General features: G+C 36.2%; 1 protein-coding gene across 2 annotated transcripts in view; it reads right to left on the bottom strand.

Moving 5' to 3' along the window:
• EML6 (echinoderm microtubule associated protein like 6) overlaps window positions 1-16,220 on the bottom strand; it is a 122,211-nt gene that overhangs the window by 67,649 nt on the left and 38,342 nt on the right. For both annotated transcript variants that reach the window (XM_009288453.1, XM_009288452.1), the window contains exons 2-6: window positions 13,063-13,222; window positions 6,959-7,057; window positions 5,182-5,250; window positions 2,322-2,507; window positions 275-410 (exon numbers count right to left, since the gene is read on the bottom strand). In XM_009288453.1, the coding sequence (XP_009286728.1) occupies window positions 275-410; window positions 2,322-2,507; window positions 5,182-5,250; window positions 6,959-7,057; window positions 13,063-13,222 (650 nt within the window). The remainder of the gene's footprint in view (window positions 1-274; window positions 411-2,321; window positions 2,508-5,181; window positions 5,251-6,958; window positions 7,058-13,062; window positions 13,223-16,220) is intronic.

Here is a 16,220-nt window from a genome sequence, read left to right as displayed (position 1 = left end):
GTTTAATTAGTTTTTACTTATCTTCTTGTATCTGCATGGCGGGGAGCAGCAACCATAAGCATCCCTCTGTTTATACTATGAAACATGGAAAGCTCTTCGGGCTACATCAGGCTACATCATTGTCAGAGAGAAAAGGGAATACAGATCTCAAAAGTAAATACAGTAATTAAGTAAAAAAATCAGCAGTATGCAGAGACATTTATGCTTCAAATTAAATTGTGTCATAATCCATTATCTAGATGTGTGAAAAACCGTTAAAGTAATAGCTCATTACCTTTGTATCCTTGTTCAGTCTCCCTGAGATCAATTTTAGTAATTGGTTTGAAATCAGTGTCCCATAACCGAATGCAACCATCTCTCCCTCCAGTGGCAAAACCTTCCTCACAAGCATACATACTAAAAATTCCAGCCTGTTAACCAATAGTATAACAAGTTTTAAAGTTCTTTACAATCGATTTAAACACACAAAGCAAATGTTTTTGAACACTCTTGTTGAAGGTTAGAAACTGCTAGGCAGCAAAATGCTGTCCATCCAGAAAGCAAACCAGCAAACACAAGGGGATACTTTTATTTCAAGTGCTCCCGCTGTAGCGATTTATGTAGAAATTTTCGTACAAACACCAGTGATCTAGCCTATTTGTAGAACATCAAATTTGGTTTAGTTAATATTATTACAAGGACTATTAAATAAATAATGGAACACTTAAAATAAACAGTTACCCGGAATAAACAAAAACAAGCAAACAAGCAATACAAATATTCTTACAGGTGCAGAGATGATTGAGACATTCTTTCATGAATTCAGTTCAGACATCATTTGGAATCTGACAGGAACTGAAAGAGTGTCAATTCATTCTCTTTGTTGAAAGACAAGTTTCTATTACAGTTTGAATTTCTTCATTTTCGAAAATGCCTCATTATGATGACTGTGCTGTACTACATTGGAATAGCTCATGGAATGCCTGCTGATTCAGTATTTTATTAAGAAAACCTCTCAGTTAAGGGACAAGTTGAACTGCATGGAAATGAATACAATGAAGACCTGACCTCTGTTTTCAAAGTGGCCTTGTTCAATGTCTTAATAAATTAACATTTCTAATAATTAATTACACAGAGATTAGAAATTGGGCAAGAGAATGCATATTAGCTGCAGCACACCCCATAATTTATAAAGAGGAAACAGAACACATTGTATAGAAAGAGATTGTATTTAATCATTCTAATGAATCTAAATAAAATTCTGCAAACAAAATTCTGCAAATATACTACAGGGGTTTATTGTTTGCCAAAGATATTTCCATGTTATTGCAGCTGCACATAACCGCAACCTGGCAACTGCACAATAGTTCTGCAGGTAAGATGTGCCACTGACTTCAGTCTGACTGCTTTCATAAACTAGGGATTACTTCTATAAATAACGCTTACTCTCTGAACACTTAAATCTAATTTGAAAAGCTACTATGAATCTTGATGCACTGCCAACATAATTAATTTTGGGAGGTCAGAAAAAACTGTTAAGTTTGCAGTGCTCTTTCTAGAAAGGTTCTAGAAGAAAACTATAGCGACAACTGTTAGATTTCGTATCACTCTTCTAAGAAAAATACTCGTTTCCTTCTGTCCAAAAAACCCATGCTAGAATGCCATTAGCCACAATCATATTCAAAATAGGAGTAGTTCTCAAATACATTTGAAACAAGACATGAAAATCCTACTGTGCCTTTAGTGCAGCAACAAGAGGGACATAAATTTATTATATTAGAGTGGTTAGAAATCTAACACGATCCTATACCTTCCCCTTTCTCTCTGTAATTATAAGCGTGCCAGATTGGGGGGGGTGTTATGAAGCCAATTGGAGTAAACTGTCTTTGGAATATGGTCAGAGTGCAATTCACAGATTAAACAGGTTTACTCCACATTGAAGCTTTTATGAAGAGTCAGTCTTCAGTGTTGGGAATTTTAGTGGTAAAATTCTGTTTAAAATAAGATCATTTGGTTACCAACTATTTTTAAGTAAACTGATCATAACTGAGGCTACTCAATCGGTGAAGGTTTAGATTTACAGACTTCACTTTAGATTTAGTCTGCTTGGTTAAATCAATGCTATAAATATAAGCAGTTCTGTCAATATCAGTTCAGCAGCTAGCATCTGTTGGCAACATGTAAACAAAGTATAAGATTACATATAAGTTCTTAATTGATGAACAGCCTTAGACATTCTTCTGACCTGAAACAGAAGAAAATCTTTGTAGATAAGCCTTCAAGAAGTTTTTCAATTCAATGAACAGTTTGTTTCAGAAATTGACATTAAAAACACAACTTACACTATGCGCTCCTTGAATTGTGCGGACTAAGTTTAGCCCTTTCCAAACATAGATGTCTCCATTTAAAGCACCAGAGTACGTGATATCTTCTTTTGCACATGCTAAACAAAGGATAGTTTGGAGATCTCCTGTTTTACCAAATATTCCTCTCTTTGCTGTCAGTGCATTTCCACACAATGTCCAAAACTGTGAAATGTAAATGACATATTAGGAAAAATTTCTGCAGAATTTCTCTTTTTTGGTATTAGTGTGCAGATCTCACAGACGTACATCCTTACAGAGTAGTGTCTGGACAGACACTTAAATGACTCCTGTAGCCCTATCAGGATGCCCATTACTCCAAAACTTACCCACTTACCAAGGAAACCCCCAGGAGAATGCAGTAAATCTAAGAACAAAACAAAATGATCAAACTGTTTGAGAAAGTGAGGCACAATTCTGACTCACTATTGCTACACTACCCCTTCTCATTATCTCACTACCTTTTATCATGTTCTGCTGGGTGGTATCTGGCAATATGAATGCACACTTTTTAAAGCCAGGAACGGCCCATTTTTCTTCTCTGCAAAACTTAAAATACAGCTACAGTTCAGAAGTAATAAAATACTTGATCTTAAAGAACTTATGTGCCTGGAGTAGACATTTCTGCCCTTTTCCAATGCACTGGAAGAGATACGTCCCTCAAATATAGTTATATTTACTGAGAAACCATCTGTTGGATGGAGACTGCAAACGCTTGTACGTGAAACAACTCTCTGACTACGAGAGTAGTAGGCTCTCTAAGTGTGGAATGGTGACTTTCTTGACTTCTACACAGACACAGTAACATTCTGCAAAAAAGAATGACTGACTGGGGAAGAGAAAAGAGTCAATAGAATACAAAGTTTATCTTAAAAGGGTGGGCTAGAAATATGCTATTTCTTTTTGAATCAGTTCAGAGTGCCTGTTTTTTTTTTTTTTAAACAAACATAATTTTATCAAGTGGAGAGGATAGTTAGTGCACTCAGCTCCCTCTCAAGGATCAGACCTTCCAGGGAAGGCAGAGTAAAGAGAATTTCAATTAGATGTGTAAGAGAAGTGCTGAAATAGCCAGGCCTGCCAGCACTAGGATGTTCTGGACACATGCAGAAACAGAACAGTAAATCTACGTGGCGTAGCATAGTCCTGAATGGACTTGCCAGCTCAGGTCTTTATTATTTGAGGCATCTATGCTCTGTGGTGCATCGCACACTGGAAAGATACTTTCAGAGATGATTGGACAGGAATACTCAAGTGTCTGACATAGATGCATAATGTCTATCTCATTCCCACGTTATATGCCTACATCTTTTCATGGCTATAAGCCAAATTTTTAGGTCTTTCTCTTTGTACTTACTCCTATAAAATTCCTATAAAGCTGAATTCCAGAAAATCCTTGGAGCAAGGATTTTTATTTCAGATCCTTCTCTATTTCTAATTCAATTAAATTTTCCCATTGCCTCTTCACATAAGCCAATTTTTGAGAAGGCAGTGGGAATACTCACAGTATGAAAGCCCTGGGGGAAGTAAAACATATACTGTCCTCACTTCTGGTTAGCTGCAGAAGGGCAAGAGAGCAGGTAGCAGTGTTAGGAAATGGGTGGAGGGAGGACCCTGAGCTCAGTCTGAGATTCCTTAGCTCCTAGGCTTTACCACAGCTTCTAATATCTGCTCAGCCAAATGAGCCAATAGAACTGAAATGCTAAAGGAATAAATGGCACTATTCCCAAGTATTAGTCCCAATTCTCCAAGTGATACAATTACATTAGAGCTGTTCTTTTCCTTCGCTGCAAGTTAAAGTAATTATCACATTCCCACAGCCTTATAATGAACAGCAAGTATATAGACTGCTGTTTGAGCATCACTGGAGGGGAATATCTAGTCATTCCCCCCCCTTTTTTTTTTTGGCATGCCTGTATCCGTATGTATTTACTTTGCCTGGTATTATGGATGTTCAGGGTAATTATGGCCATTTTAAACAGAATACAGGTGCCAAACAAAGACAGGTTTTAGAAAACAGCTTGCAGAATACAACAGATGGTATCACTTCTGCCAAAACCACCCACAGTTTGAAAGCAGTGGTGGTTTTAAGGGCACAAGCTTCTCAGTAACCAGAACTAGAGATATTAACTGGTCTCCTAAACTTCTAGTTAAAGCTCTTCCCACCCCAGTCATGTGAAATAATTGCCATCTGTTAGGAATGCTTTTGATGAGACAGGAGAAAAATAGAAGCCTGCAGGGAATATTGGCAAGCAGAAGGATTTCTTGCTAAGCTTCTTACAGGCACGAGAATGTTTTACCATAAACTTATAGTATATATCTAGGTTCATATTTAAATCAGCTCTGGAAAAGGTGACTTAGAGGGAGCAACTAGTGGGGCCCTAGAGTTTTCATCTGTTCATCTCTGCAGGTATTGCATACTTTCTCCGTGGTATTCCTACAAATGCTGGTAGCAGTTCATTCAATACATACTTTTAACTTGGTTCCTCCTATACCTGTTCAGTGACCTTTTGTGATGCTTGATGAGAGAAATCACTAAAGGCTGAGACAATTTTGAGACAATTTAGGTGGAATGGAGAGGGCAGAAAAACCTAAAATCACAAGTATATGATGACAATTACACCAAATGATCTTCCCACTTTGCTTGCTAAGTGGATCTGCACCTCAATCACTGCTGAATGTCTAAACTGGCTTCAAACAAAAAGTTTTGCTAAAATTTTCACAGAGTAAAGAAAGAAAAATATAAACTGTCATATATTTAAAGCCCTCATCATATAAGAGGACAAATTTCTTCTGTGACATTTATTTACTTTTTAACAAGTAAACAATAAAAGCTATTTACCTTTATGTGTTTTACTCCACAGCTGACGATTCTGTTTGGCTGATATTGATCCCAGGAAATATCGAATATCTGTTAAGAAATACAGTAAGCTGATATTTTCAAATTATACAGTAGTTGCATCTAGGCTCAGCTTGCTTTTATCAATTTTTAGGCATCATTTCTGTTGCAACATGTTACTAAAAATGAAAGAGTACTATTTAGTTAAATTTGGAACTCTCTGTAAACAAAGATTAAGGCAAATATGCAGGCCTCCTCACATAGTTCTGTCAACACACCTCACTGCTGCCTTCACACTACCACTCTATTCTAGCTCCAAGATTTTATTGAAGAAACAATATTTACTGTCTCAAATAAAATGGGAATTATAGTGTAAGCTAATGTTCCTCAAGTTTAGGGAAGAAAGATTGGCACGTTTATCTTTATTCATTATTTTAGGTGAAAGGTACAGTATCTAATTTAACCTGATTGCCAAAAGACCTCAGTGACAAAATGGGTGAATATCATTCATCTGACCCAACCTACAGAGTTAAAATTGAATTCTTCATTTTGATTAATGTTACATTAATGTTTATAATAGCACGCATCAAAAAATGAAGTATCAGATCCTATACAGCTTACCAGAACAAACTTACAGTGTATTCTATGACTACGGGATTATGCCAAATGGAAAATATTGTATAAAGTTTGGAAACAAAAAGTTTGTATTTTGGCCCAGATTTTCAACAATATGTTATTTTTAGACTTTTCACCTCTGGCATTCAGCTTTTCAATGTCCAAGCTGAGAACCAATGAGGTTACCACAATCACTAGTTACTTCAGGAAACTACTGAGGTCAGTAGCAAAATTTCCACTGACATAACTGGAAAGTGAATCAGTTCTGAAAGAGAATTTCAAATAAGGACTAAGATTCTGTTGTATTGGGAACATTGTATGTAAAAATGAAGTGCCAGATTTATTCAGATGACATGTAAGATGCAGATAGACTGTACGTACACACCTGTAATGGGAAATCCTTCCTGTAAGGAAGGGTTTAGTCTGTTGCTTTGCATATACAAATACTCCATCATGTGTAGTAAAACATGATAATACCTCAAAATTATAACATTCTAACATGTTATAATATCATAATATGGATAAGAGAAAAGTTGTCAGAATGTGTTCATAATTTATTTTAATGTATTCATCCTTGTGCTTATATATGTTGGGGAGGTATTTTGCTTATGCTAAACCTGTTCGAACATTCCCTAATCCTGCATAATATTCTAAATTCAGACCTGTTCAGTTCTCATATTTATTGATGTTATTATGATCCTTTACCTGAAGTTAATAGATATAAAAGGAATATTTATCCTAATTATATTTCTCCTACAGGTAACTGTCTTAAGCAAAAATAAAAGGGAGATAATTAAACTTTCCCTCAGGATAAAGTGTCCTTTTGACATATTCAGAAAGAACATTATCTTTGTCCACTGAGCTAGCATTTCACATCTTATATAAAGAGCTATAAATCATCCTAATCAGTGTGTAATTACAAAGTATTTCCTCCCCAGGCTTGCTAGACAGTCAGCTCAAGAATCCATCACATGCCTCATTTATTAACACAGTGCTTTGTGCTATGTCTGGCACAATGAGAAGAAATTAATACCTTATTCAGTATTTTAAAAACCAGGTAGAATGATCAAAATTATCTTTGCATTAACCTAATATAACCAAAAATTATTTCCAAAACACTTTTGTAACTCCCAGACAAAATTCAGTAAACCCCTCATACAATTACCCTGTCTGAATGGCCTGTAGCTGTTGCCAGTAGTTTTCCTCTCTTCCAGTCCCAAATACACACTGTATTTTTGGCATCCAGTCCCACTGAAGCTAAACGCTAAGGAAAAACAATAGTAATCCAGTTAACAGAAAATCAACTCAAAAATCAGTTTGCTGTAGTTCAGATTATTATGTGTACAAATGGATTTTCCCACATGTGACTTGTGTTTGAGCTACATTGCAAAGGCACCATCAAGATATCCACATATCATTTATTCACTGGAGAAAGCACTGAAATGTCTAATCTTTTCTAAAAAGCCAGGTTATTAATTTCAGGTTACCAATGTCTCAAGTACAATTCTTATCATGAAAGATTTGAAGCGCTTCTTTCAGGTGCACACAATTCTAGCATTTTGGTCAATTAACCTGATAATAAAAGCGAATGGGAAATAAAAGCTCTCACTATTTCCAAATACAGCGTTGTTCATTATGCTCATTTTGTTGAGCTTTAGAATCAGAATTGGATATACTTTTAATAATTGCCTTTTACATAGCTTAGTATATCAAATCACCAATTAAAATAACTAATAATTTTAATATTTTTAAATCTCAATAATGCAAGAAAGAAAAAGAACAAAATAAAACGGAAGGCAAAATCTTCCTGTCTACATTGAATTTAGCAGACAGCAAAAACATCAGGTAGGTCTGATTCTCAGTTTCTTTGCACCCTAGTATTGACAATGACTACTTGAATAATTAGGGAAGAGGGGGAGAAGGTAGATTGCATACATCTGCAACATACCCAGAAGATCAATGGTTATTGTGGTGGTTGTTTGTTTTTCTCCCTTCCAGTGACTGTGCTAATTATGTCCAACTTGATGTGATTTCTGTCAGAGTTTCTTATTAGGTGAGAGATCTTTGCAGACCAGAGATGGTAGAACTGGGTGTCATGATCTGTACCAGTGCAAAAACTAAGCTAGTGCCAGATGTACTGCAACTGTAAATAACGGCTGTGATGCCAACGTATGTTAGATAGGGATATAGAATGGATATGTCCAACCTATTAGTAAAAGGAATATGCCCGAGTAACTTGCACCATGGGAAGATGAGAGACTATTTTAATGGGAAACAATCTTGTAGCGCAGTAACATGACTTCTTAAAAAAGCCGTATCTGTTGCGTCCATACTGCCTGTCCCTTGTTCTTCTCATTGCCCTGTCTAATAACTTCTTATCATAAGGAATTAAAGTCCAACTGAAACACCTAAGCATTTTGCTCTGTTATAGGAAAGCCTGCACTTCAAGAACATGCAATAAATGAAACCTTTCTTTTTGCCTCAGAGGCAAAGATCAGCAGATGAACCATCTCATCCAAATGGACTTATGTTTCAGAGATTACATTGACCAGATCTTTTCCTTGAAGATTTGCTTCAAGAAGATGACTTGCAAACTGAATCTCTTCAGTTGAATTTCCTTCAACTAGATGTCCACTATTTTTTGGCTCAAATTTTCAATACACAAATTGTTTAAAGTCTGGAGATGTCTGTCATAATACAAAAGGACTGAGCCAGCAAAGAAAACAAGTGTAGTTACCAGAGATTCCTCTAAAATGCTGTATTAGAAAAAATAGTAATTGCAGTGAGGCTATCAACTACTGCACAACTGAGAGAAGAAATCATTATTCATAAAGAAACAGAAGGCTCCAGTTTTCATTCTCTAGCAAAATAATTCAGAGACAAGGTACTCCATGCCTTTTCATACCATTTATAAGCGTAAAAACATAGTGTACGTCTTCCTTCTTAAGAGAGCCACTATCAAAAGCCTCTGGTTTAAATGCAGTAGGTACACATGCACCCTTCACTGTCTTCTTAATAGTTACAGTTGCTTTATTTTAGAGCAATGAAATATATCTTTTTAAACTTTGGTTTCATGGGAGCTGACAACCTGCATTATGCCTAATGCAATACCTGAACTCTGCCTAGTGAATAATGCATAACCCAACTAATATCCTACCAGCAAATGTACTAAGCAATATGGTATTAATGAAAAAAAAAAAACCAACCAAAAAACCAAAAACTTATTTACAGACTTATAGCACGAGTTCCTCTGAGTCCAGTCTACTTTTATATTGTCTTTCACTGAAATAAAAACACCTGAGGTCTTGTTAAACCAAGCTGTGTGAGAGTCTACTGCAGGAGCTTGCAAGACACCAAGTAGTCAGAAGATTTGATTATGATATATTACATCAAAAACTGTTTGAAGTCTCTGCATATGCGAGTCTTTGAAACGGTAGATAAAGGTAGGTTCGAAATTTGGGGTTCTATCACTAGATGTGTACTGACTAGCTGCATTTAACCTAGGACAACATGCTTGATCATTAGACGTCCGGTAATGAAGGAAAACAAAAATCAAATACGGGAAAGAATGAACATGCTCCTGCCAGTTACCAACATAAAAATATTTCTTTTCAGAAAGGACTATTATTGTAGCAAAAATAAGTTTTATTTGCCCCTGAGCAATCTAAACCTACCCAGGGGTTTGGATGTACTGATCAAAACACAAGATATTTTTCATGGAACCTTCACCGATTCCAACTTTTTCTCAGCTCTTTTATACTGTTCTCTTCACCATGGAAACCATGGCAGTACTTACAGTTATCTTTTAGATTCATGATGTGAACATCAGACCTGAACTGTAACTACCAGTCAGGAAATTACCATTAGTGAGGTAGATGGACAGTGAAAGTACTAGGGGAAATTAAGAAATATTTTATATTTTCTTCTAACATAGGTCCACTGAGGAAGGTCTCCTGCTGGCAGAAAAGTAAAGTGATAAATGCTGAATTTCCTTTTTGGTTGAAACACTTACACTTTTAGTCCTCCTTCTGGAAGAGAATTTGACAGATTCTGTTCAGAGAATTCACAGAACTACCAGAAGAAAATATCTGCCAAGTAGTTTATGCACATAATTAAACAATTATTTTTAAATCTACACAGATTTAGAAGATCTGGCTAAAGAAGCCCACTGCTACCTAACACCAAATTTAGAAATGTATGTATGTATTATGGCAGTGCCCTCCTCACTCCATTTAAAAAAAAAAAAATATTTTTAGAAAGCACACAAAAAGGGTTCATCCAAAATAACTCAGAACAGAAATTGAACTGTGTAGTATTGGTGAAATACTTCAATATAAAAGACATCAGCTTTGTAGGCAATTCTGTGAAGGGTAGATGTTAGTACTTTTAAGGAGAAACTGCAGTTAATTCCTGATTCAACAAAAGACATTTTTAATTATAGGCAAACTGGCAGGTCTTCATTAAACACTTGAACAAAGTGCAGCTTCCCCCCCCGCCAAATGTCATCTCCTGGCCATATAGAAAAAGCCCAAACTAAAATACTTATTTTTAAATAGCAACAGTTCTGCAAGATATTCAGCTCCCATCAGTACTTTTAAAATACAGTATTAATTACAGATAATGTACAGAATAGGAAATTTACTCAAAATATATTTGTCTCCAAATTTAAAGCTGTATTGAAGGTACATAAAATAAAGGAAGCATACAAGCTATCCCTTGATTTAAGCCGCATATAGATCTTCTCCATATATTAGAAAAGTTAACAAATCCGGTTTACTCCATTACCCAGTTTGTGGTAAATTATGCCAGGGAAGCACTGCAGAGACAACTAAGCTGTCTCCGTGCAGTGTCAGCTGAAGTCCAGCAGAGAGTAATATTTCAGAACTAATTCATCTGAATGCCTGAAACAGACACCCCAGAGTTTCTGGTACAAAAAGAGCTAATTAATTAACTTGGCTAAAATACAGATGCAGTGTCACTATTTTGGGACCCACAGTAAATCCACATACTGGAGCTGTGCAGCACTCAGCAGCTAGCCTTGGAACCAGAAGCTGTGCACAGCAGAGTGGGAGGAAGCCCAGCTGACTTTATGGGGATCCAGCTCAGGTAGAGAAGCAGAATTATCTGGGCTTTTCCTCAGTCTACATTTATTTAGGAAGTGGACAGCTGACAGAGGTAGCAGAGAAAAGAATACATTTCTTATTGCATCTGTGCCTTACGTTATTGCTGAATTTATTTGTGTTTTGGGGCTAAAATACAAATCTTTCTTGGCTATTAACAGACATTCAATATAAAAGAAAGAAAGGTATGCATTAGAAGGAAAGGTGCAAGCAATGTATGCGAAGTCTGTTTTGTCCTGTCACAAGATGCCAGCTCCCTTGGGTGTGCTGACTAAATAAACTGGAACTGTTAGCAGCTCCGAATTCCAAATACTCCAAGTCTTTCTACCATGCCCTTTAATTTTGGCTCAGCACAGCAGCTTCTTCTGCAAAGCCAGCAAGAGCAGCAAAAAGCCAAGGTACATTATCCATATTTATGTTTTCCAGCATTGGTCTTTCTCCAGATATGAAAGCGTTCTGTGCAAATTTTTATTTCCAGAATAAACTGCAACTTCTGCAGCACTTCCAGAAACAGAACGTTACTGTTCTGCAAGGTCAACACAGCAGTAAGTTCAGTTTTTTATTACAGCAAAGAACCCAGCAGGACTTTCAGAAGAGCCTCCACCTTTAACTCATACTGACTGCGCTCTTTGGTGAGTCTTTATTCCCATCGGGTGCTTAAATAGGTTTTAAAAAAAAGTTTATCCACCAGTCTTATGAAGTTAAAAATGAGAAAAAAAAATTAAGATGAGGTATTTCTGAATGAACAATATCTTAAAAAATATTATAGCATTAGAAATTTTGTTCTGTTGACTTGGGGGTTTTCTTATCTGATTTTTTTATTCCACAATCCCCAGGAACACCTTTTTCTTTAATTGGAATTGGCACAGGAGATTTCAGAGGAAATGGCTTTACTTTAAGAAAAGTGGAGGAAGATGGTTGAAAACTAGGCTTAAAATAGAAAGCTAGTTCCAATTTTTAATGGGGAAATATAATCCACAGTGCTGTTTAGTAATTCAAGTTCCCCAATGCTTTTTGAACATGTTAAAGGCAGCTGCTCATGTTGGTGTCCTTCATTTCAGACTAATCTTTAAACATACACAAGATAATGCACAATAAAAAGTACTTTTGTTTCATGTGAGAATACATTTTATGCATTGTATGGCCAGTTCTGATCTCAGAAAGAGTAATAAAAGCACTGTGTGGTCAGTGGAAGAGCAGCTAGGCATATGATAATAAAGCACTTCTCAATAGACAGATAACCATCTAGTACATGGTTTTAAGAAAATCATTTAAAGGCAGTTCTGCGCTATTGGGATGCAATTCTGAGGTACACAAGCAAATACAAAAACCAGTAAGGATCTGTGCAAGAATCCAGGTATCAGCTAATCTACGCATTCCTAAAAATATTTTAGCAACCAGCTATAAAGTATGACCACAGTGTTACACCAGAAAACTCATTTGGACATCAATAATCACAAAATTGCACAGGTAGATATTTATAAAACTATGAATGTGAAATATATCTCAGGTTTATGTGAATCGTAGATCTATTTTCCTCCTACTTCATTCACAACTGAATGCTTTTAATAGTTTGCCTCTGCAGCGGGGGGGGGGATCAATGTGTTTAGCTGTGAATTTAGAACACCATTTACTTACATTTTAAATTTTGTCTCAAAATATCATATAATCATATAATCTAATCACATTGTACAAAGCCACACACTCTGTGTCCTAACCCCATTATGCAAGTAAATTGACTGTGCACCCCAGCCAATGAGACTCTCCTAGCAGTGAGATTACTGAAGCTCCTCTGCCAAAAAAGCTGCAGGATTGTGAGGACTTTGCCAGGAAACGATCTCTTTGAACAGTAGGTGACAAGTATGTGGTGAAGCTATTACATTTGAGCCACAGAGGGCCATTTCTTCTATGGGTATTTGTCCCACACCCAATGCCTCTACTTGACTTGAATGCTAGGTTGTGATTTTTGTCTCAAACACATCTTTGAAAGAGCTGTATTTGCAGTCCTTAAAATTAAAAACTTAATTGTAATAGGAGTTTCAGCACTACAGCCATATAGCTACCTAAACATAAAAAACTTTAATGTGCATATCTTCTAGAATCAGAAAGCAAACTAAATTCAAAACACAGAGAAAGAAGATATACAAACCTGGCCATCTGAATCAAAAGCTAAGCAGGCAACTCCATGTGTATGTGCATCCTTAAGAACAGACACAGTCTGTACACGGTAGGAATCCCAGATGCAAATGTAAGGGTCCTTCCCAACCTGCCCTGTAGCTACTAAAGTTTTATCCGGGTGAACTGCAAGGCTGAAATAGAACACAGTTGAAGTTATAATACACTTTCTGAATCAGTAAAATAGTATAAAATGTAAAAATTAAATTAAAAAATAACTTAATTTTTTTTAGTTCTCAGAAACTTCAGCTCCTTTTGATTTTTTGGAATGATCATATCAACTGTCTTCAAAACTCAGTCTCTCCCATTATTTACTTCAAATAATATTTTACTGAGACCAACATGGATAGTGCAGAATACAATTTAGCATGTAATAATATTTTAACTAGAAACTTTAAGGAAAACATAACCTGAGAATTTTTGAATACTTTTGCTTGGTAAGCTGAATGAACACACAGACTTTTATCTTAGTCTTTCATAGCTTTATAAAGTCAGTGGATGATTTTCTACAATTTATTCCTCTTTTACACATCAGCTCAAATATTCTGAAATATGGACCAGTGGCTGAATAATGGATATTTTTCACTATGAAAAATACATGCAAGAAATCCGCTCATCTTTACATGTTTAAAGATAGTAGCCTCAGAAGAGAGAGAGAAATAAATTGTTTCTCCTATATTTGAAGAACAATGACATATGTATTTAAGATCTACTTTTAGTTACTGCTGCCTAAGGAGAAGTAAAATTTACTGTACCTTTATTAGTTTACTCATTTTCTCTAACAGCCAATTAGAAACAGTACTTTGCACAAAAACTGTCACATCAAGCAGCGTTTCTACTACTTAAATTCAAGGAAGGTGCCAATGTTTCAAGAACTGTTTCCTGGTTTTCAGTGATTAACTCCACTAGCATTCAGAAGACTTGCTTTGACCAACTCTTTCTTATACATTTATTAAACACTTAACTTTTTTATTCTCTGTAGTATTTGTACAGCGATATGTTACTGCAAGCTGCATTCTAATGCAGGCTCTATAGCAGAGTCAAACTACATTTCCGTTCACGATCCTTCAGATATGAAAATTTCCACCAGGCAGCCCACAGTATCCTTCTCTCTCACCCCTGCCTAAGTGTGAACGCTAATATTTACTTCCATTTTGTTGTGTTGGGAGCATTTCTCTTAGACGTCAAACATTTTTTGGAACAAAGCAGTAGCATCATTTAAAAAAAAAAAAAATTGTATTTTCCTCATCACACATAACGGAGTTTCATTGTAACACAAAAGACAAAAGGCCGCCATTTAGCAAACTTCATCCCACATTAACAAGAGGAATGCAGGCTCTCAGTAGTGACACAGTACCAGAAGCTGCTCTTTGCAATTATTCTGAGCTATTGTCAAGCTACCCTTCAACCCTTGAGGTATTCTCTTTGACAAAACCCAGAGGATCTAGTTTGAAAATCTAGCTTGGGGATGTTAATAATAAAAAACCCTCCCTAAGGTAATATGAATACAGAGACAATTTTACACTGTTATCCAGGAAACAAATTTGAACAATGTCTGAGTACGTGAGCTACAGATGGAATAAGGAAAAATATCCTATTAATAAATTGACGTTCAACAGATGGCTTAGGGCAGCTGAATATTTTGCCTATCCCAGGAGTAGATAATACTAATTATTAAGAATTCATCAAAAAACTTAAGGAAGTTTCAAAAACTTATGTATTCCATTTTTTCACGTTAAAGAACAATTCATGCAAAAAGAACACTCTTAGCGCAATGCCCAGTAAAACTGTTCTATCTGCTCCTGCACTTGCTCATTCCTCCTTTCCTTCATAGGCTTGGGCTCTACATTGTACTGTGTGTCAACTAGTTCACCTCATTTCTAAACCTATAAGGGGAATACAGGATGACTCCACCATACTTCAGCTGTGATACCTATCATTAAGTTAGAATACTTTTCTTCAATGATAAAAACCAGATGGAAAAGATTAATTGGGCTAATCTATCTCACTGCTAGAACAGAACTGCAGCTTAATTACATCTACCTCTGCTTTGTACAGTTCTGTTTTCACATACTAGAACTTCCTATTTTACATGTTGTATTTCCATTCCTGGATATAAGGTTAAGAACAGGAACACATTTCCTACAACATGAATATGTCTGTACTGAACATGTCTGTTATTTATTTTATCCTTTTTGATGCATGAAGTCAACTAGTGGGGGAACTAAAATTAGGAGCTAATATCAATTTTTGGTACCTAAATTAGTAGCCTGATTTTTCAGAACGGCTAAGGACATTCATCTCCCGCTAACAGCCTTTACAATGCACTATAACTGCCTACGTTCAGTCTGGCTGTTAGATAACCAAGGGTTTATTTTTGGCAGACAGAGCAGTGGGTTACAGAGTAAGGAAATGACGTCCAATTTCAAGAACAAATCTTGGTGACTGTTTGATACCTGTATATGATTTACATGTTTGTTGTGTATTAAACTATAAAAACTGTATGCGCAACTATATAATATGTCTGCTGTGTGGGTCACTTCCTGCCTTCAGACTGTAAGATTTCCTGCTGGCCCAGGTTCTGTGCCCTTCCCCGCCTTTTAAAATGAGTACCAACTTCATTGCTTGTGTTTTGAACTGTTAGGTGCATTTCTTCAACCTTTCTAAGCAAACATCCTATCCTATATCTAAAGCACTTACAACGATACCACGTCGTTATTTGTGCCACTGGAAAATACTGAAATACTGTGATAATCAGTGCAATATGAAAATACGATTAGAATAGATTAGACATTCAAACAACTGCAATTTATGGTATAGAAAAATATTATCAGGGAATTACTTCCTATTCCTTTCAACAGGAAGAACATCTAAAAACACACAAGCCTCTATTATGCAACCAGACAATTTTCTGCAAGTCACAGGCAACAGGCCTGCAGATATCTGTTTGAGATACATTAGCGTATGTCAGAGCTGTTCGACTAAAGCGAATGGCTGGACCACTGAAGACTTAACATCGCTGAGCAAGTCATTAATTTCTTCGCCCCCACACCTCCTACCACACAACTTTACCTCCCTAAGCCCGTATTGCCTTGCTCTGCTCATCCACCAGAGTTCGCACACTCTTATCAT

The sequence above is a fragment of the Aptenodytes forsteri genome, unplaced genomic scaffold (genome assembly GCF_000699145.1).
Source record: "Aptenodytes forsteri isolate BGI_AS27 unplaced genomic scaffold, ASM69914v1 Scaffold185, whole genome shotgun sequence".
In the NCBI taxonomy this organism is placed as follows: domain Eukaryota; kingdom Metazoa; phylum Chordata; class Aves; order Sphenisciformes; family Spheniscidae; genus Aptenodytes; species Aptenodytes forsteri.
This window is presented reverse-complemented; position numbering and strand designations above follow the sequence as displayed.